Raw genomic sequence first — 14427 nt, forward strand, 5'->3', positions numbered from 1 at the left:
TTTTAATTTTTTTCATAATTTTTTAAATAAGACGGACGGTCAATACAGAAACCAGGTTTTTTTTTTTAAACTGAGGGAGTAGGAGTGAGCGTCTGTAAAGTGTAAAATCGAGTGAGACGAGGGAGCGTAGCAGCACATCATCAGCTACTCCAGCTAGCAACAGGAACAGCGACTACTACTAGCACTAAGAGGACTGCGCACTGCGACGACGAGACGACGAAGAGCTCAAGCCAGCCACAGGCGCCTCTGACACGAGCGACAGTGCGAGATGTCGGCGTCCGATGTTGCACGTGTCGACTAGCTACTGCCCCCATGCACCACCACGTGCTCCTGCGTACGTGCGCTGCAGAGGGAAGCGTGCCTGCGACCGGCCGCAGGGTCAGTTTCACCTGGGCCCCATCGACTCTCCCACTGGGTGCCCGGCCCCACATTCCAGTGACACTCTAAAACACCTGTGTTATGATAATGTCGTGCTTGCATTACATATATATATATATATATATATATATATATATATATATATATATATATATATATATATATATATATATATATATATATATATATATATATATATATATATATATATATATATATATATATATATATATATATAGTAAATTTGTTTGGTGCTCCATGGTGCCCGGGCACCATTGTTGAAATTGAGTATATACCCAATTCAAATGAGTATGAAACTTTTTCAATTACTTAGGTATTAACATTAACTACTTTACTAACTAGTTTAAAGCAAGTTTGAACTGAATTTGAACTTGTTTTTGTTAGATTTTGATTCTAGGTATATAGCATCCATACATATAATTAGTTAGGTATGTAATCATGGATTGTGAAATAAAGTTAAATTTGAGTTGTTTTGTTGATAAGTATAGGTATGAATCAAATTATTATAACTAGGTATATACTCACAATTTGAAAATTTTGAAAAATTTTAGTAATTTTATGCATTAGATACCATGGTGCCCGGGCACCATGGTGCCCCATATGAGTGTCCTATATATATATATATATATATATATATATATATATATATATATATATATATATATATATATATATATATATATATATATATATATATATATATATATATATATATATATATATATATATATATATATATATATATATATATATATATATATATATACACTCCCTTCATTTCATTTTAAGTACAGCTATAAATTTTTATGCCTAACTTTAATCGTCCATCTTGTTTAAATTTTTTTAATTAGTATTTTTATTGTTATGAGATGATAAAATATGAATAGTATTATATGCGTGACTTATGTTTTTAATTTTTTCAAAAAAATTTAAATAACACGGACAATCAACGTTGGGCACGAAAACTCATACCTGTACTTAAAATGCGACGGAGGGAGTACTCCATATATGTAGCACCTCTGTTTAAGACTCGTCCATACATAGGTTCAGACATGAACAGCTCGATCATGTAGCTAGGTAGGCAGCAAACAGGGGAACAATTCTCAGAAATTAACCTCACTTAGTTCATTCTTGTGGTGTGAGATTGATCACTCTCGTGCAGCATAATGTAGCTTTGTCATATGTTCTTTTTATGTATAAAAAAACGTTTCATGGACAGTGATGTGCCGGATATAATAGGTGGATGAATGAATGTATGTCGTGTACTATTAATTTCGACAGCGTTTGGCCGGCGTACTGTAACATTTTATGTGCACTGTGCTACTGTTGATGCTGGTAAAGAGGGAGATCGAGGCCGGGAGACATGCCTGAGAAATTCAGAGCTTGCGGCTTGGAACGTCCGCGTACAGTAGACGGGTCATCGAATTGGTTGTGGACTTGTGGTTGCGAGACAAAGACGAGCACATTTTCCTTTGCAGCAATGCTAAGCTTCTCTCTCTCTCTCTCTTTTTTACTTCCTCCGTCCCAAAATATAAGTATTTTTAAGGTTGTCACGGGTATTAAGAAATTAGGTGAGAATGATTGAAAAATGTGTGTGATTGGTTGAAAAGAGAAAGTAGGTGAAAAAGAATGGTTGTGATTGGTTGAGAGGAGAAGGTAGGTAGAAAAATAGTTTCATTTTAAGATAAAGTATTGTGCTAGAAATAGCTATATTTTGGAACGGAGTTAGTAAAAAATTCCCTGTTGTTTCTTCTGTTGTTGCTTTGGGCAGGTATGGTTCTGATGACAAGTCCCATCAAATAGCGCTAATCCCAAGCTAGCCATTCCACGCCCTGACGTGGAAATGAATTTATTTCCTTGTCAGCGAGAGGGGCGGTCCGTACGTTCAATATGGTCCCATCGATTGCTGCATTGGTGTCTCCTCTTTCTGTTTAACCTTTTGGCTTTGCCTTTTGCGTTGCTCCGATCGATCCTACCCTCCCCAACAGGATAAACACGTACCCAAACACAGAAATTTTTTTGGTTGTGATCAACTGATATAGTGATATAGGGTACTTTTGCAACAAAAGGATGCCAGTTTTACTGTTTCTCCCTTCCCGGCCTGTGAAGAACATTGTTCGATCTGGCTCATATGTACTGTGACATATTATGCCGTAGAACATATACTTTCAAGATTGGCCTTTCTGATCTTGGCGTAATACAGTAAGTTAGTACTCCCCTGCACTTATCATTCTCCTGCTCAAGATTATTTGCTGGGGGGATACGATGACATGACCCCACAAAAAACATAATTACTGATATCTATGTCGATCTATTAATACTTGAAATAGTCGATCGACTGTAAAATTTCTACCATTTTAAGAATAATGCACAGACTGTAAAATTTCTGCCATTTTAACAATTATACACAGTACGTAGTTAAAATACTAAACAATCCCAGCAAAAAAAAATATTAAACAATAACTTTGTGCGATTCACTTTTCTATTCAAGCAATTCCATTTCTTGATCCTGTCGGCAGTTAAGAAAACAATGAAAGAATTGTGATATATTTAGAGAATACTAGTAAAATAACTTGTATGTCAAGACAGATAAGTTAAAATATTTCATAGCAATATTGTGAGGAAATGTTGTGTGATATTAAAAAATATAGAGGAGGAAAGTTACATTAACCCGGTGGGGTGAAGGTAACATATTCTAGGACGTATGCCCCTTTTGAGATGGTTAAATTGATTGATTCATTAGATAATCTGATATTTTGTGATAGCTACTTAAGAATATAAACAAACAAATTAACTGCTTTATATTTGAAACTTTGCTTTAGTAAAGTATTACAAGAAAATTTTATATAAATTTTTTTACACAAATTGTAAGTGGCATTTTGAAGTTTGCACAAATATTTATAATTTTGATAATCCATTGCCAAACATTTCATGCCATACCATAATTTTGTACTACAATTGTACGTGGGTATGAACCTTGCCATAATATATTAACATATTTTCTATTCCGTCTGTTTGATATAGCTATCTTTGATGGCGGGGGTATAGAAACAAACATTTTTTTTCATTGTGTATGTAAGATTTCGCTTTATGGAATCTATGTAACTCGGGAGAAAATCTGGCCAAGCAATCCAGAATTCCAGATTAGCCATCGGCTGGTGCAGAGAATCCTAGCAGAAAGATTTCTGTGCACATACAGTGAGCTCAGCAAATGATTGCTTTGGCGCCATGTAACTGTCAGCTGCGTGGTTGCTGGAGAGAGACAGGGATAGGAACACCTTCTTTAGCTAGATTAGCCTCATCTTTTCTTATCCGGGGCTGATTAAGTTGATAGTTAATTATCCTAAGCCAACACTATTCGAAGCTTATCTTTTGCTATCATTGATGGAATCACATTCCAGTTTGCTCCCCTTCTCCCGTTTCCTTTTCTGGAAGATGTAGCCTCATGTGTTTCGCTGTGTCGGTGACTCGGTGGTCCGGCACTTTACTTATTATGGTACACTTTTAGCTGCATACTAGGCTACTGTCAACATTTTTTTTTTGGTTTTTTTCATCACTAGCAGTTGTTGCACGTGTGTGGACCATTTTAAGTGGGGATCATTTTTGGCATTTCACAGTGAATACCAATGTAGACGTATGCATGAAGAAATTAAATGATCACACAATATCCATTGATTTCCTTACAACCGAAGACGATAACCATCATTCATGGCGGATATACTGATCATCAGGGACCAGATCATATAAGACCAAATAAATACTCCTAAATGGAGTGAAGAAGCACCTTTGGTTAATTTACTGGTGCATGTATGACTTCACTCATCAAGATTAAAATTGTGATGCATAACTGTATATATAGAGTATGTCCAAATCTATAGTAGTAGGATATGTCCCATCCAACCAAAATCCCTTTTATTATGGGACGGATGGAGTATCTCTTTTCGGTTACCATAACGCCTTATCAAGGAAAAAAATATGAATAAAAACTTTTATATATGTGCTCTTAACAATTTAAAAGCAATTGCTCGAAAATAAACTACAATAGAGAAAAACCCTAAATCACTGCAAAATTAAATTTTTAAAATTCAACTTTTGACTACAGCTTATAAGCAGAAGAGTAAATTGATGGGAGTTCTTATGTAATATTTATAAAACACGAGAAAGAGCATTCGGTGTGTGGAACGGAATAGTAGCTGCATCACCACTAGAAACTTATGCTTTTGCTTCATTAAAATCCATGAAGTTCACAAATTTCTTTATAGTCTCCCATTGTTAAGGGCCCCTTTGATTTGTAGGAAAAGTGTAGGAAATTTGAAGGATTTCAATCCTATGGAAAAATTTCCTATGAAACCCTTTGAAACAAAGGATTGAATCCTATACTATTCTTTAAAATTCCTACGGAATGGGTAATCCTATAGAGATTTTAGAGGAAAGTTAGCAAGAGGTCCAACCTCTTGGAAAAATTCCTTTGAGTCTATCTCTCTCATCCCATTCCTGCGTTTTTCCTGTGGTCCAATCAAACAGTCATTCCTGTGTTTTTCCTGTATTTTCCAATTCTCAGTTTTACACCTGCATTCCTATCAGAATCCTGTGTTTTTCCTATTCCTCCGTTTTTCTATTCCTGCGATTTAAAGGGGCCCTAAATGGGTATCAAGATGGAGCACTTGTGTGAGTGTTATGTGGGTGTGCCTTCCAAATTATCAAGCACAGTAGACAAGGTCTTCTTACCAATATTACATCTTAGATTGGGTCTTGACAAAACTTTAGCTTCAGGTTAGGTAATGTTGATGTACATTAATTGCACTTTGATCCGACTTTTTTCTTTTTACCAGTATCCTCAAAAATCACATGACTTTGTCATTGACATGTGGGTAGGATGTACACTGTAACTCAGACTCCTATCAGTGATAAATGTTATGATGATTTTGAATGTTGAGAATTCTGACCCTCTTTTTTAAAACTTTGTCATTAGTGGTTTTTTGCCGCTCAAGCACAGCACCGTCCCGTCCAGTTTTGTAAGTTGTTGGCATCTTCCCATTACCATATTACTCTTGATTAGGAAGGCATCGTGCATGTCACGGTGACACCACCTTCATTGCAATTTATGAGACACCCTCATTATAGCCTTGGAGGGCATCAGGTATTCAGGTCTCCACTAACTCACCATCTGTTAGCTGCCAATACTTGGACATGTAGGTTGCAAGGTAGAACCTGTGGGAAAAGACAGGGCCCAAGGGATTAAGGGCAAGTTTGGCACAGCTTCAGCTCTAACTTCACCTCTCCTAGAGCTAGAGTCCGACCAAACAGTTTCAGTTTCACCTAAAATGTGAGTGGGACTGGGTGGAACACTCTCACAAAATGAACTAAAGAGGTAAAGCTAGGTTTAAGCTGCTCCACGACCCTACTTTAAACGCAACTCTTGAAGTTAAATTTAGGAGATGGAGCTCTACCAAACGAAGCCTAAGAGAGATAGGGTGGTCTAAACTATAATATAACATGTAACCCACCGTACAATTTCTTTAAATTTGTCTAAACTATAATAGGCAATGTTACATAGCCTAAAGTGAAACGATGTTGATAGCATGTAACCCACCGTACAATTTCTTTAAATTAAAAAAATATCTAGGGTATTTCCAACTGAGGAGGGAGGCAGTGAATTGAAGTGGGGCAGGAATTAAAAGAGCCATGAGTTGCACTGCAGGCAGATATGTTTGGTTCGGATGTTACGTCAAAAGTATGAAATCGTGAATTCGATGGCTTGCATTGCACATTCGTGATGCTGGGATCTGGACTAATCAAATTGAGATCTATGGATAGGTGACAAGTTGGTGCCGTCCTTTTCTATGATATAGACATGTGTCGCCCATATGCCCATTGAGGTTTTCGCCGCTGCGAGTGCGAAGAGCAATTAATTAAGTTTAATTAGCCAGTCAGGATCAGCTAGCTGGAGAACAACCAGCATACATGACGGTGACATGTGCAAAAATCCAACAGAAGTAATGGTGATTTGAAACTGTACGTTAGGCTTAATTAATTGTGGACATGAAATTGAAGCCGCAGCTGGCAGTTGAGTGATGGGTCATTTATCGTCTCTAGCTGCCATCAAGATACCTTGTCTTAATCACCTATAAAAGGAAGATATCATAGCTCGATCTACCTCCAGACATCTTAATATTCGCACTTTTTACAAACGAGATTTCAAGTGTTTCCACGACTTGATAGGAGTGAGGAGCAGTAATACGCCAATGGTACAGAATCCGTTATATGGATGTGCATACTACTTTTTCTATTCAGTATTTTGGCCGCTATCTTATATGAGCCCCAGCGAGAAGCCTATAACCGCTTGTCTGTCTCACTAATCCCTCAAAAATTATCAAATTTCATTTAACAAAACTATGCTGATCCCTCGAAACTTATCAAATTTCATTTAACAAAACTATGCTGATCCCTCGAAACTTATCAAATTTCATTTAACAAAACTATCGACTTTCATCGATGCACTAACACTACCTGTAGATAAGGTTGATAACCACGAGAATAGAGCAGTTATCATTGATAAAAGTAAATATCAGCTACTCCTAGTTAACTGCACCAGGAGACGATTCAACGGTTTGGCACTTCCACTGGTTGCTAGCAGTGCAAATGGGAAGCCCAGATAGGCAAAAACACAAAGTGAGCCCAACATTTCACACCAGCATCACATCCTACCCCTTTTTTCTCGTGAAAATTGATACCAAAATGATGGCTTTATCGACCCGTGTAATGGCCCTAGATATCCCCTTCCTCAGTAGTGCAACCAACGATTGATTTAGGTCCAAACGACCTCCCAATAGGCATATAGATGTAGTATGTATGGATGGGATAGGCAGATAAGACATGCATAAGAGATTATCAAATTTCCAAAATTCATGAGTGGATCCTTTCATCAACTCCTCAATCTTCATCTTTCCGGCCAGTCTCTTTTCCTGGACAGGACAGTAGTACCTCCTATGTCGTTGTATCTGTTAGAAAATCAATCAATTTAAAATTGATAAATGTGGATCTATGACTAATCAACATCAATGTTATAATCCTATGATAACAAGTCGGCGTGGACCACTCCCTTTGGCTTTTAGTAAGACGGTTTCAAGGACTTCCTTTTCCTTTAAAAGATTACTGAATCTGTGCAATTATAACCTAATCACACCAAATATCGCCAAGATATCGAAATCATAACATCAAGGAATTATAGTGACACTCCAAAGTGAACGTTTTGATTTGCAAACTCACTAAAGTTGAAGCACCAATGCTGCATTCCCCCCAAAAAGAAAGGATTGTGCATCTATCGGCGAAGATATGGATTAGACACTGGAATCCTTCAAAAAGGAGCAGCAAAGCAAAGCTCATCACACACACACACCATGGGAGAGGGAGAGAGACCATTTAAGGGATGAAAAGTGGAGGTGTCCCAGCGAAGATACAAGCATTTGGAGGTGAGGTTTGGATGGATGAGAGGTTTTGATAAGCAATGAGCCAATGATGGGAATGGAGGGGAGGAAGAAGGGCCTTTGGGTCAACGGCTGCACTAAGGGGACACAAGCAGTTGTGTTGTGTGAGTGGGTGGGGGGTGGGGGCCTGTAGCCTCCGAAAGGGCCTTGGAAAGCAACGGAGGGGGCTGCATTTTGGGTCTTGTCTTTTCAAGATACTCTTCAACTGGGAGTGGTAGCATCTACTCCTCTTAGGGGCCAGGGCTCTTCTCCACTTCTTTGGTGTGATTGTCCTGAGAATAATGGGTCATCTCCAGAGATAAGATGTTCGCACACCAATCAGTGATGGTTGCACTTGATAACTACACTTCTGTCTTTAGAAGTTGACATCTCATACGGGCCATGTATAGCCTTGCTTGGCGGGTCATCCAACAGCGACATTTTGATGCATCACCCCTCGAGCTTCGCTCTCCAATGGAATGTTAAGAACTCCAGCGACGGTTAGCTACTAAGGTGACCAATGATACTACTACAAGTAGAGCACCGGACTTGGTTGTCTGATTTCCAGTACAGTAACAGAGACCATCATTACCAGCATCTAAGAGGTAGTAGCAGAGATCTTCTTTGCAGTAAGTGCTAAGATGAACATCAGGGTTGTCGATGCCGTCCATTTCCAATGATAAGATCATTCCTGATTCTGAGCACCGACACAACGTGACAAGACAGTTATCATGATTGGAACCCCACCAATCTTGAAGGAGGCAAAACAAAAACTGTAACTTGGCACCAACCAGGCTGCTCTAAATTTGCACGAAACAGTGCTCCTTTTTTTCTATTGAAAACTGAAAAGAGCAACTGCACAAATACAGTAGCAAGACCGGGGATGGCTAGAACTCAGAACAAGCTAAGCATTCCTATGGCGCTAATAAGGCTACATGGTCAAGGTTCTGTACATCGGCCGAGAGTAACAGAAAGACCTAGCAAAACAATTCCCCAATAGGCCCATAGTTGTATCAAAAACGTACTTTCCAGCCCGTGGGCAGGTGTTTTTAGAACAGGTCCCCCAGATATGGCAAAACCCAGTAACAGTTCACCAAATTCTGGGGCTCAAGGACTTCAATACTAAATGGATCAACTGAAATCAGGGATATGACGATATGTATTGGCATTAATTGGAATGACTAGTATATACATCCTAACATAACCTTAATGAAACCGGGCCCACATGGCTTCCATTAACGCATGTGGTAGTCAAGCCAAAATAATTTCATTCGCTAATACCTACCTGAATTAGGTATTAGCAGGCACTGCGACTTGCCTTAAAGAAAAAGAACCAGCTCCTTAAGACAACTATAATATTTGTACTAAATAGAACAAACCTGAGGTACATATTGCACAGGGAAGGGCTTACCACTGATCAGATCTCTTACAAATCATGAGAGGAAGGTCTCTTGCTTAAAAGGTGCCTTGGATGGTTTTGCCGGTGGAAGCGCATCTATAGCCCATTTAGGTGTCTGGGATCCAATCCACAGAGGCGTGCCATTTTCCTTGTGCTTGAAATCAGGATATTTTATTGAAGGCTGCATGTCAAACCAGATATCTGCAATGTTTAGCACCAATCTGGGAATAATAAACATAAAACGAGTTTTTTGAGACTCACCTTATCTGATCGGTTATCCCACCATTTTCCAGGATTGTCCACCAGATCTTGCCACAACTCCCCTGGAAACAAAACAATACACCATCACAAAAGGTAGGTTGCATGCAAATAATCAACTTCTGCTGTAGGGAAAAAGGTTTATATTGATAAGAAAAACATCATAAACACTAATTGAAGCAGACAAACATGATATTATCCTACATTATGCAGTATAACAGATAACCAAATATACAGCTATCGAGTATAAAAAACAGCAAAAATACATTAATCTTCGTACATATTTCAGGCACTTGAACAGAATAGTTTGCAGAGAAGTGTTAATGCCTTGGAGACTCAATGAGAGCTCAAGCAGAATAGCAATATAAACAGATAACACTGAGCAGTTTATTTACGAGGACAAATTATGAAAGTGGGTACTTATGTAAAGGATTGACCAGAAACAATTATTGTGTTCATCATATGGTAAAATACTTCCAGTGAACAACGAACAATTCTTATACAAACCTTGTTTTTGTTTTGAGATAGAAGAAGAATCTTGACTCTTCTTTGCCCAGTTTGTACCTGTACAGGCTATTTGTAGTACTATCCAGAAATAAAAATAGATGACGTGAAAGTCAAACGGTTAAATTTTTACCATTGCCCTTGTCACCACCAAAAGGCCTGTATTTTTTTGCAGCACTGAAATCACTACTGAATACTAAATCATCCAACTTTTCCAGCACTGCTTTTGGTGCAGTGTCAAGCCAAAGTGCCTCTTTTGATACATTGTTTTTGAAGTCAGGATACTTCGCATTTATCTGTGTTTAAAGGAGAAGTGGTGAGAGTTGTAGTAGCTGACAGGCCGTATTTCACCAAAAGCAAACTTTATGAATAATATGCTCACAGATCCATTTTTCTTCTGAGGTCGGTTATCAGTCCAGTCTTGAGGATTAGCCACAACATCATTCCAGAGTTTGTTTAGCTTATCCTTGTTTCTGTAACCTGCGAAATATAATTAAACATAAAAAACAGCAAAAAGTTTCATTTACAATGGAAAGCATAGCTGAAAAAAATTGAATATAAGAAATCTTTACTATATGTCCCTCTTGTGTACTATAAAAGTGCAATCAATATGTTGTCTGCATATACTGGGGTTCATACATTGTTGGTGTGCGTTGTAAGGACTTGCTCGTTTGGAGGAAAACAAAAGTATTGGATCCTAAGTATTAATTCCTATGAGTGTCATTCGGTTTGTAGGAATGTAAGTATAGGAAAACCAAAGGAAATTTTTCCTTTCCTACAAGTTGTAGAGAGAAAACATACGAAATTTTCCATCCACTCAAAACTCTTGGAAAAACTCCTATGTATTGGTGTGTGCATGCATTCCTATTCCTCCACTTCTCCTATTCCTATGATTTGAAATTTCCTCCAAACCGAATAAACCCTAAAGTCTTGCATTCTTTGTAACACTAGTTAAACTCTGTGTGTGAATCAGTATTCAGTACTGATGAGCAACTGCTCAAAATTTCAAGCACACCAACTTTTGCATCACAAAAGTTGTCTAAAAAGGTTTCCTTCAGTTTGAGTTTAAGTGTCAAGATAGACCTAAACAATTTACCCTACAAAAAAATAGTTAAAACTACTAATGTTTGCAAGTTTCATTCAGAAAATAACAGATACAGATTAAAAATTGAGTAAATGCACATTGGAGCACCCTTTTTTACCAATCTTGCAGCTTGGACCAGGGTAAGCAGCACATCACTTTGGACCAGAGATCTTTGAAAAATATTCGACCTGTTCTTCCTCTAGCTGTCCGACCTCCACTCTCTTCCCTCTCTATATTGAGATTTCCATGTTGGTAAGTACGCTCTCCCCTGCCCTCACACTAATGTGCAGTGAGCTCCAGCAGCACCGACACCACACGCTATTACGATAGGTTCACTTCTTTGCCATCCCCATTTTTTCCTCTGCTTCTTGATAGTCACGAGCTCATGCTTGAGTATGGGGGCCAGCTCACTGGAGCAGCAAGGTTGCGGGTGACAGAAAAGAGGAGAGCCAGAGGAAGAACTGGTCCGAAGGGGAACATTTTGTAAACACATCTGGTCCAAAGTGAAAAGAGTGGCTTATCCCTGATCCGAGCTGCATGGTAGAAGAAGGAAGATCCCCTACTGTTTTGGGTCAAAATTTGGTATTAAAAAAAAGGATGACCGATTGTGCAGTTCTCTAACAAATTTACTAGTCAGGGTGCCCAAATTCATTGACTAGACTCACAATACTGTGAAACTGGTGGACAGGTGAATAAAGGTGCATGGCTGAAAGAAATTGCTTTGTTAGTCATGCCCATTGCCCCTAATTCACAACCAAAGAAATAAACTAACAAGAGTATAGTGAACAATAATGAAGCACTATTACAATTTTCTCAGTGGTACAACGCGACGAAGATAAACTTAGACATAATGAAGCAGGGGGGATGAATTTAGTTGGGAGTGAATACAGCACCTGAAACTGTGCGTGGTGGATATTTAGGGATGAATTTTTTAGTTTCAACTTTCTTTTCAGCCTCAACAATCTGCATAAATCCCTCCTCTTCATCCACCATGCTATCTGCTTGAACTGCTTTACCACCAACAAATGATAGCATTTGGGCTAAAACCTGGAATATATTAATCAGTACAAATATTTTATGCCAATCATATAAACAAAAAAAATAAGAAACATAATTATATCATGCAAGAGAAAGAAGCGGGGAAATAAGAATTGTTCACTTTAAAACAATCCATCCACTATTGAGAAAAAAAAAAGAGCTGCAAGATTTATTCTTCTGTTTGAGGAAAGACTTCATGAAAGTACTAAATAGAGAAAAAAAATAACAACGTTAGCAAAAAGAATATTGTGAAGAGATGATACACAACATAGCCCACAGACCCACTCGACTTTCTGAGCAGCATATCTCGCATTAGATTGTCTATTCTATCAACTTATAATATAATTGGTAGTATTTTCGTTACCACAAGATGCAAAAGCAAAGTAGTAGCTGGTTAAAGGTAAACTTGTGAACACAAGAATAAAAGAGAGAAGACATCGTCTGATCTGATTACATGTCATTTCTAATATTGAATGAACTGAAAAGGTTTCAGTATGGCCAAGTACAAGAGACAAATAGGAAGTTTCTATCATGTGTTATACGGAAGAAGAACAGCATTATATTTCCTGGCACTAATATTATTCAACAAAGAATGTCCAGTAGCTACATACCTGAATGTTTGCTTGGCCATCCATAAGTTTGGTCGGTGGGATATCTCCAGTTAGTTGCCCAGACACATATATATGGTCCTTCTCTTGCAAGTGAGACGCGGCAACTTGTGCCAAGTCATCTTGGAATATTATGGGAATCCTGAAAATGGAAAGTCGGTCAGGGAGGTATCCAAGAAAAGTGAACACTGAACTTGCAAACGATTGTGTTTCCTTCCATAGAATCGAACATGTCAAGTCAAATACACACTAGGAACAAGGCAAGGCTACTGTGTGCTGATCGCTGGAACTTTCTGGACCTGCGTGATCAAGTTTAGCCATCACTGATGATAAAATTTGCGCGCATTTTCAGACTTGATATAATAGCAACAAAGGTTGACCATGTTCCATTGCCAAACATTTAGCCCGATAATGTCTTCCAGGAAATTGTTATTACGATAAATCCCTGCAAATGCACTATCAATGCATTTTGCAGGGAAAAAACAAAGAGGTACTAGAAGATATTGATATTTTCCGTTCCATCCAAAGTTGATGTCAGCAACTTTGCCAATCATACCAAACCAAACTGTTTGACGGTACCAAAACACAAACCAAACAGTCCTGAAATAAAATACTTTACCCATTCTACATATTTCACCCCCAATTCTACACATAGTTTACTTCGTCTGGGAAACAAATGGCACAAAACCATGCAACAAAAAGGCATAGGCGGTTTGTGCTACAGCATTTTCAGCCTCCTTCAGTCCCAAACACCGCCAAGTACCGACCGATCACAGTGACGCAGTGCGTAGATAGATAGACATAGGGAGGGGAAGCGATGGCCGTACCAGAACTTGGGGTAATCAGCGTGGCGGTCCTGCACGAGCACCGAGACGGCGGAGAACCGGCCGTCGGGCAACCGCTGCAGCTGCACGGGCGCGCCGACGGTGCCGACGAGGCGCACGGCGTTGGCGACGCGCGGCTGGAACGCGATGGTGGACGGCCGGGGGATCTCGGCGGGGAGCTTCTCCCTCTGCCAGCCCGGCCCCCTCTCCTCCTCCCCCTCCCCCTCCACCGCGGCGGGGGCGGCCGCATCGGCGGTCGGCGGAGCCGGCTTGGTGCGGCGGGCGTAGGTACGCTTGGAGAAGGCGGCCGCGGGTGAGGAGGAGGCGGGGAGGAGGATGCGGTTGTTGAGGAGGCGGGCGAGGTGGCGCATGGTGGCCGGCAAAAACCCTAAACCCTAGAAGCGGAGGAGGAGGAGAGAAGTGGGGAAGGAGACGAGGTGTGATGTGAAGCTGTGAATTGGAGGAGGAGGTGTGAAGTGTTCCTTTTAACTGGTGGGCCGTCCGGCCGGCTGGTAGAGTGGACCACCGTCGCGTCCTGTGTTAGTTGGGCCGGTGATCTGGCCCAGTTTTGTGGGTCAGAAAAGATCCCTCATTTTAACCCCGAGTTCAAATATCATCCTCGAGCCATAATCCCAGTATCCCTCATCTTGCAAAACCGGTGTACCTGAGATCCCAATCAATATAGTGCTTGGTATTAGCCTAACGAAAGAAGAGTCGAAGGCAGCAGTTTCCTCATCAGCTGGATGGAGTGTGTCGGTGACATGGGACCGGGAGTATCATGACTTGGAGACTTGAGGCAGACACGATCACCCACGTGGCCTAACCCCCTCGGGGGGGTCGGGCCCGA

At 39.8% G+C, this 14427-nt stretch overlaps 1 protein-coding gene across 3 annotated transcripts; it reads right to left on the reverse strand.

Annotated features, from left to right (window-relative positions):
- Window positions 1-6925: 6925 nt before the first annotated feature.
- LOC4325759 (protein OSB2, chloroplastic) lies at window positions 6926-14034 on the reverse strand. Of its 3 annotated transcripts, none has more exons than XM_015766904.3 (9): window positions 13584-14034; window positions 12760-12898; window positions 12004-12157; window positions 10409-10506; window positions 10160-10322; window positions 10030-10086; window positions 9526-9587; window positions 9277-9445; window positions 6926-7400 (listed from the first exon to the last, which is right to left on the reverse strand). In XM_015766904.3, exons 1-8 carry the CDS (start codon window positions 13949-13951, stop codon window positions 9299-9301), a joined length of 1188 nt encoding a protein of 395 aa, XP_015622390.1. In that variant the 5' UTR covers window positions 13952-14034; the 3' UTR covers window positions 6926-7400; window positions 9277-9298. The 3 variants fall into 3 exon arrangements, with proteins under 3 accessions (XP_015622390.1, XP_066162888.1, XP_015622391.1); XM_015766905.3 differs by lacking the exon at window positions 6926-7400 and adding an exon at window positions 8186-8562; XM_066306791.1 differs by lacking the exon at window positions 10030-10086.
- Between the last annotated feature and the right edge of the window lie 393 nt (window positions 14035-14427).

This window comes from Oryza sativa, chromosome 1 (assembly GCF_034140825.1).
Source record: "Oryza sativa Japonica Group chromosome 1, ASM3414082v1".
Lineage (NCBI taxonomy): Eukaryota > Viridiplantae > Streptophyta > Magnoliopsida > Poales > Poaceae > Oryza > Oryza sativa.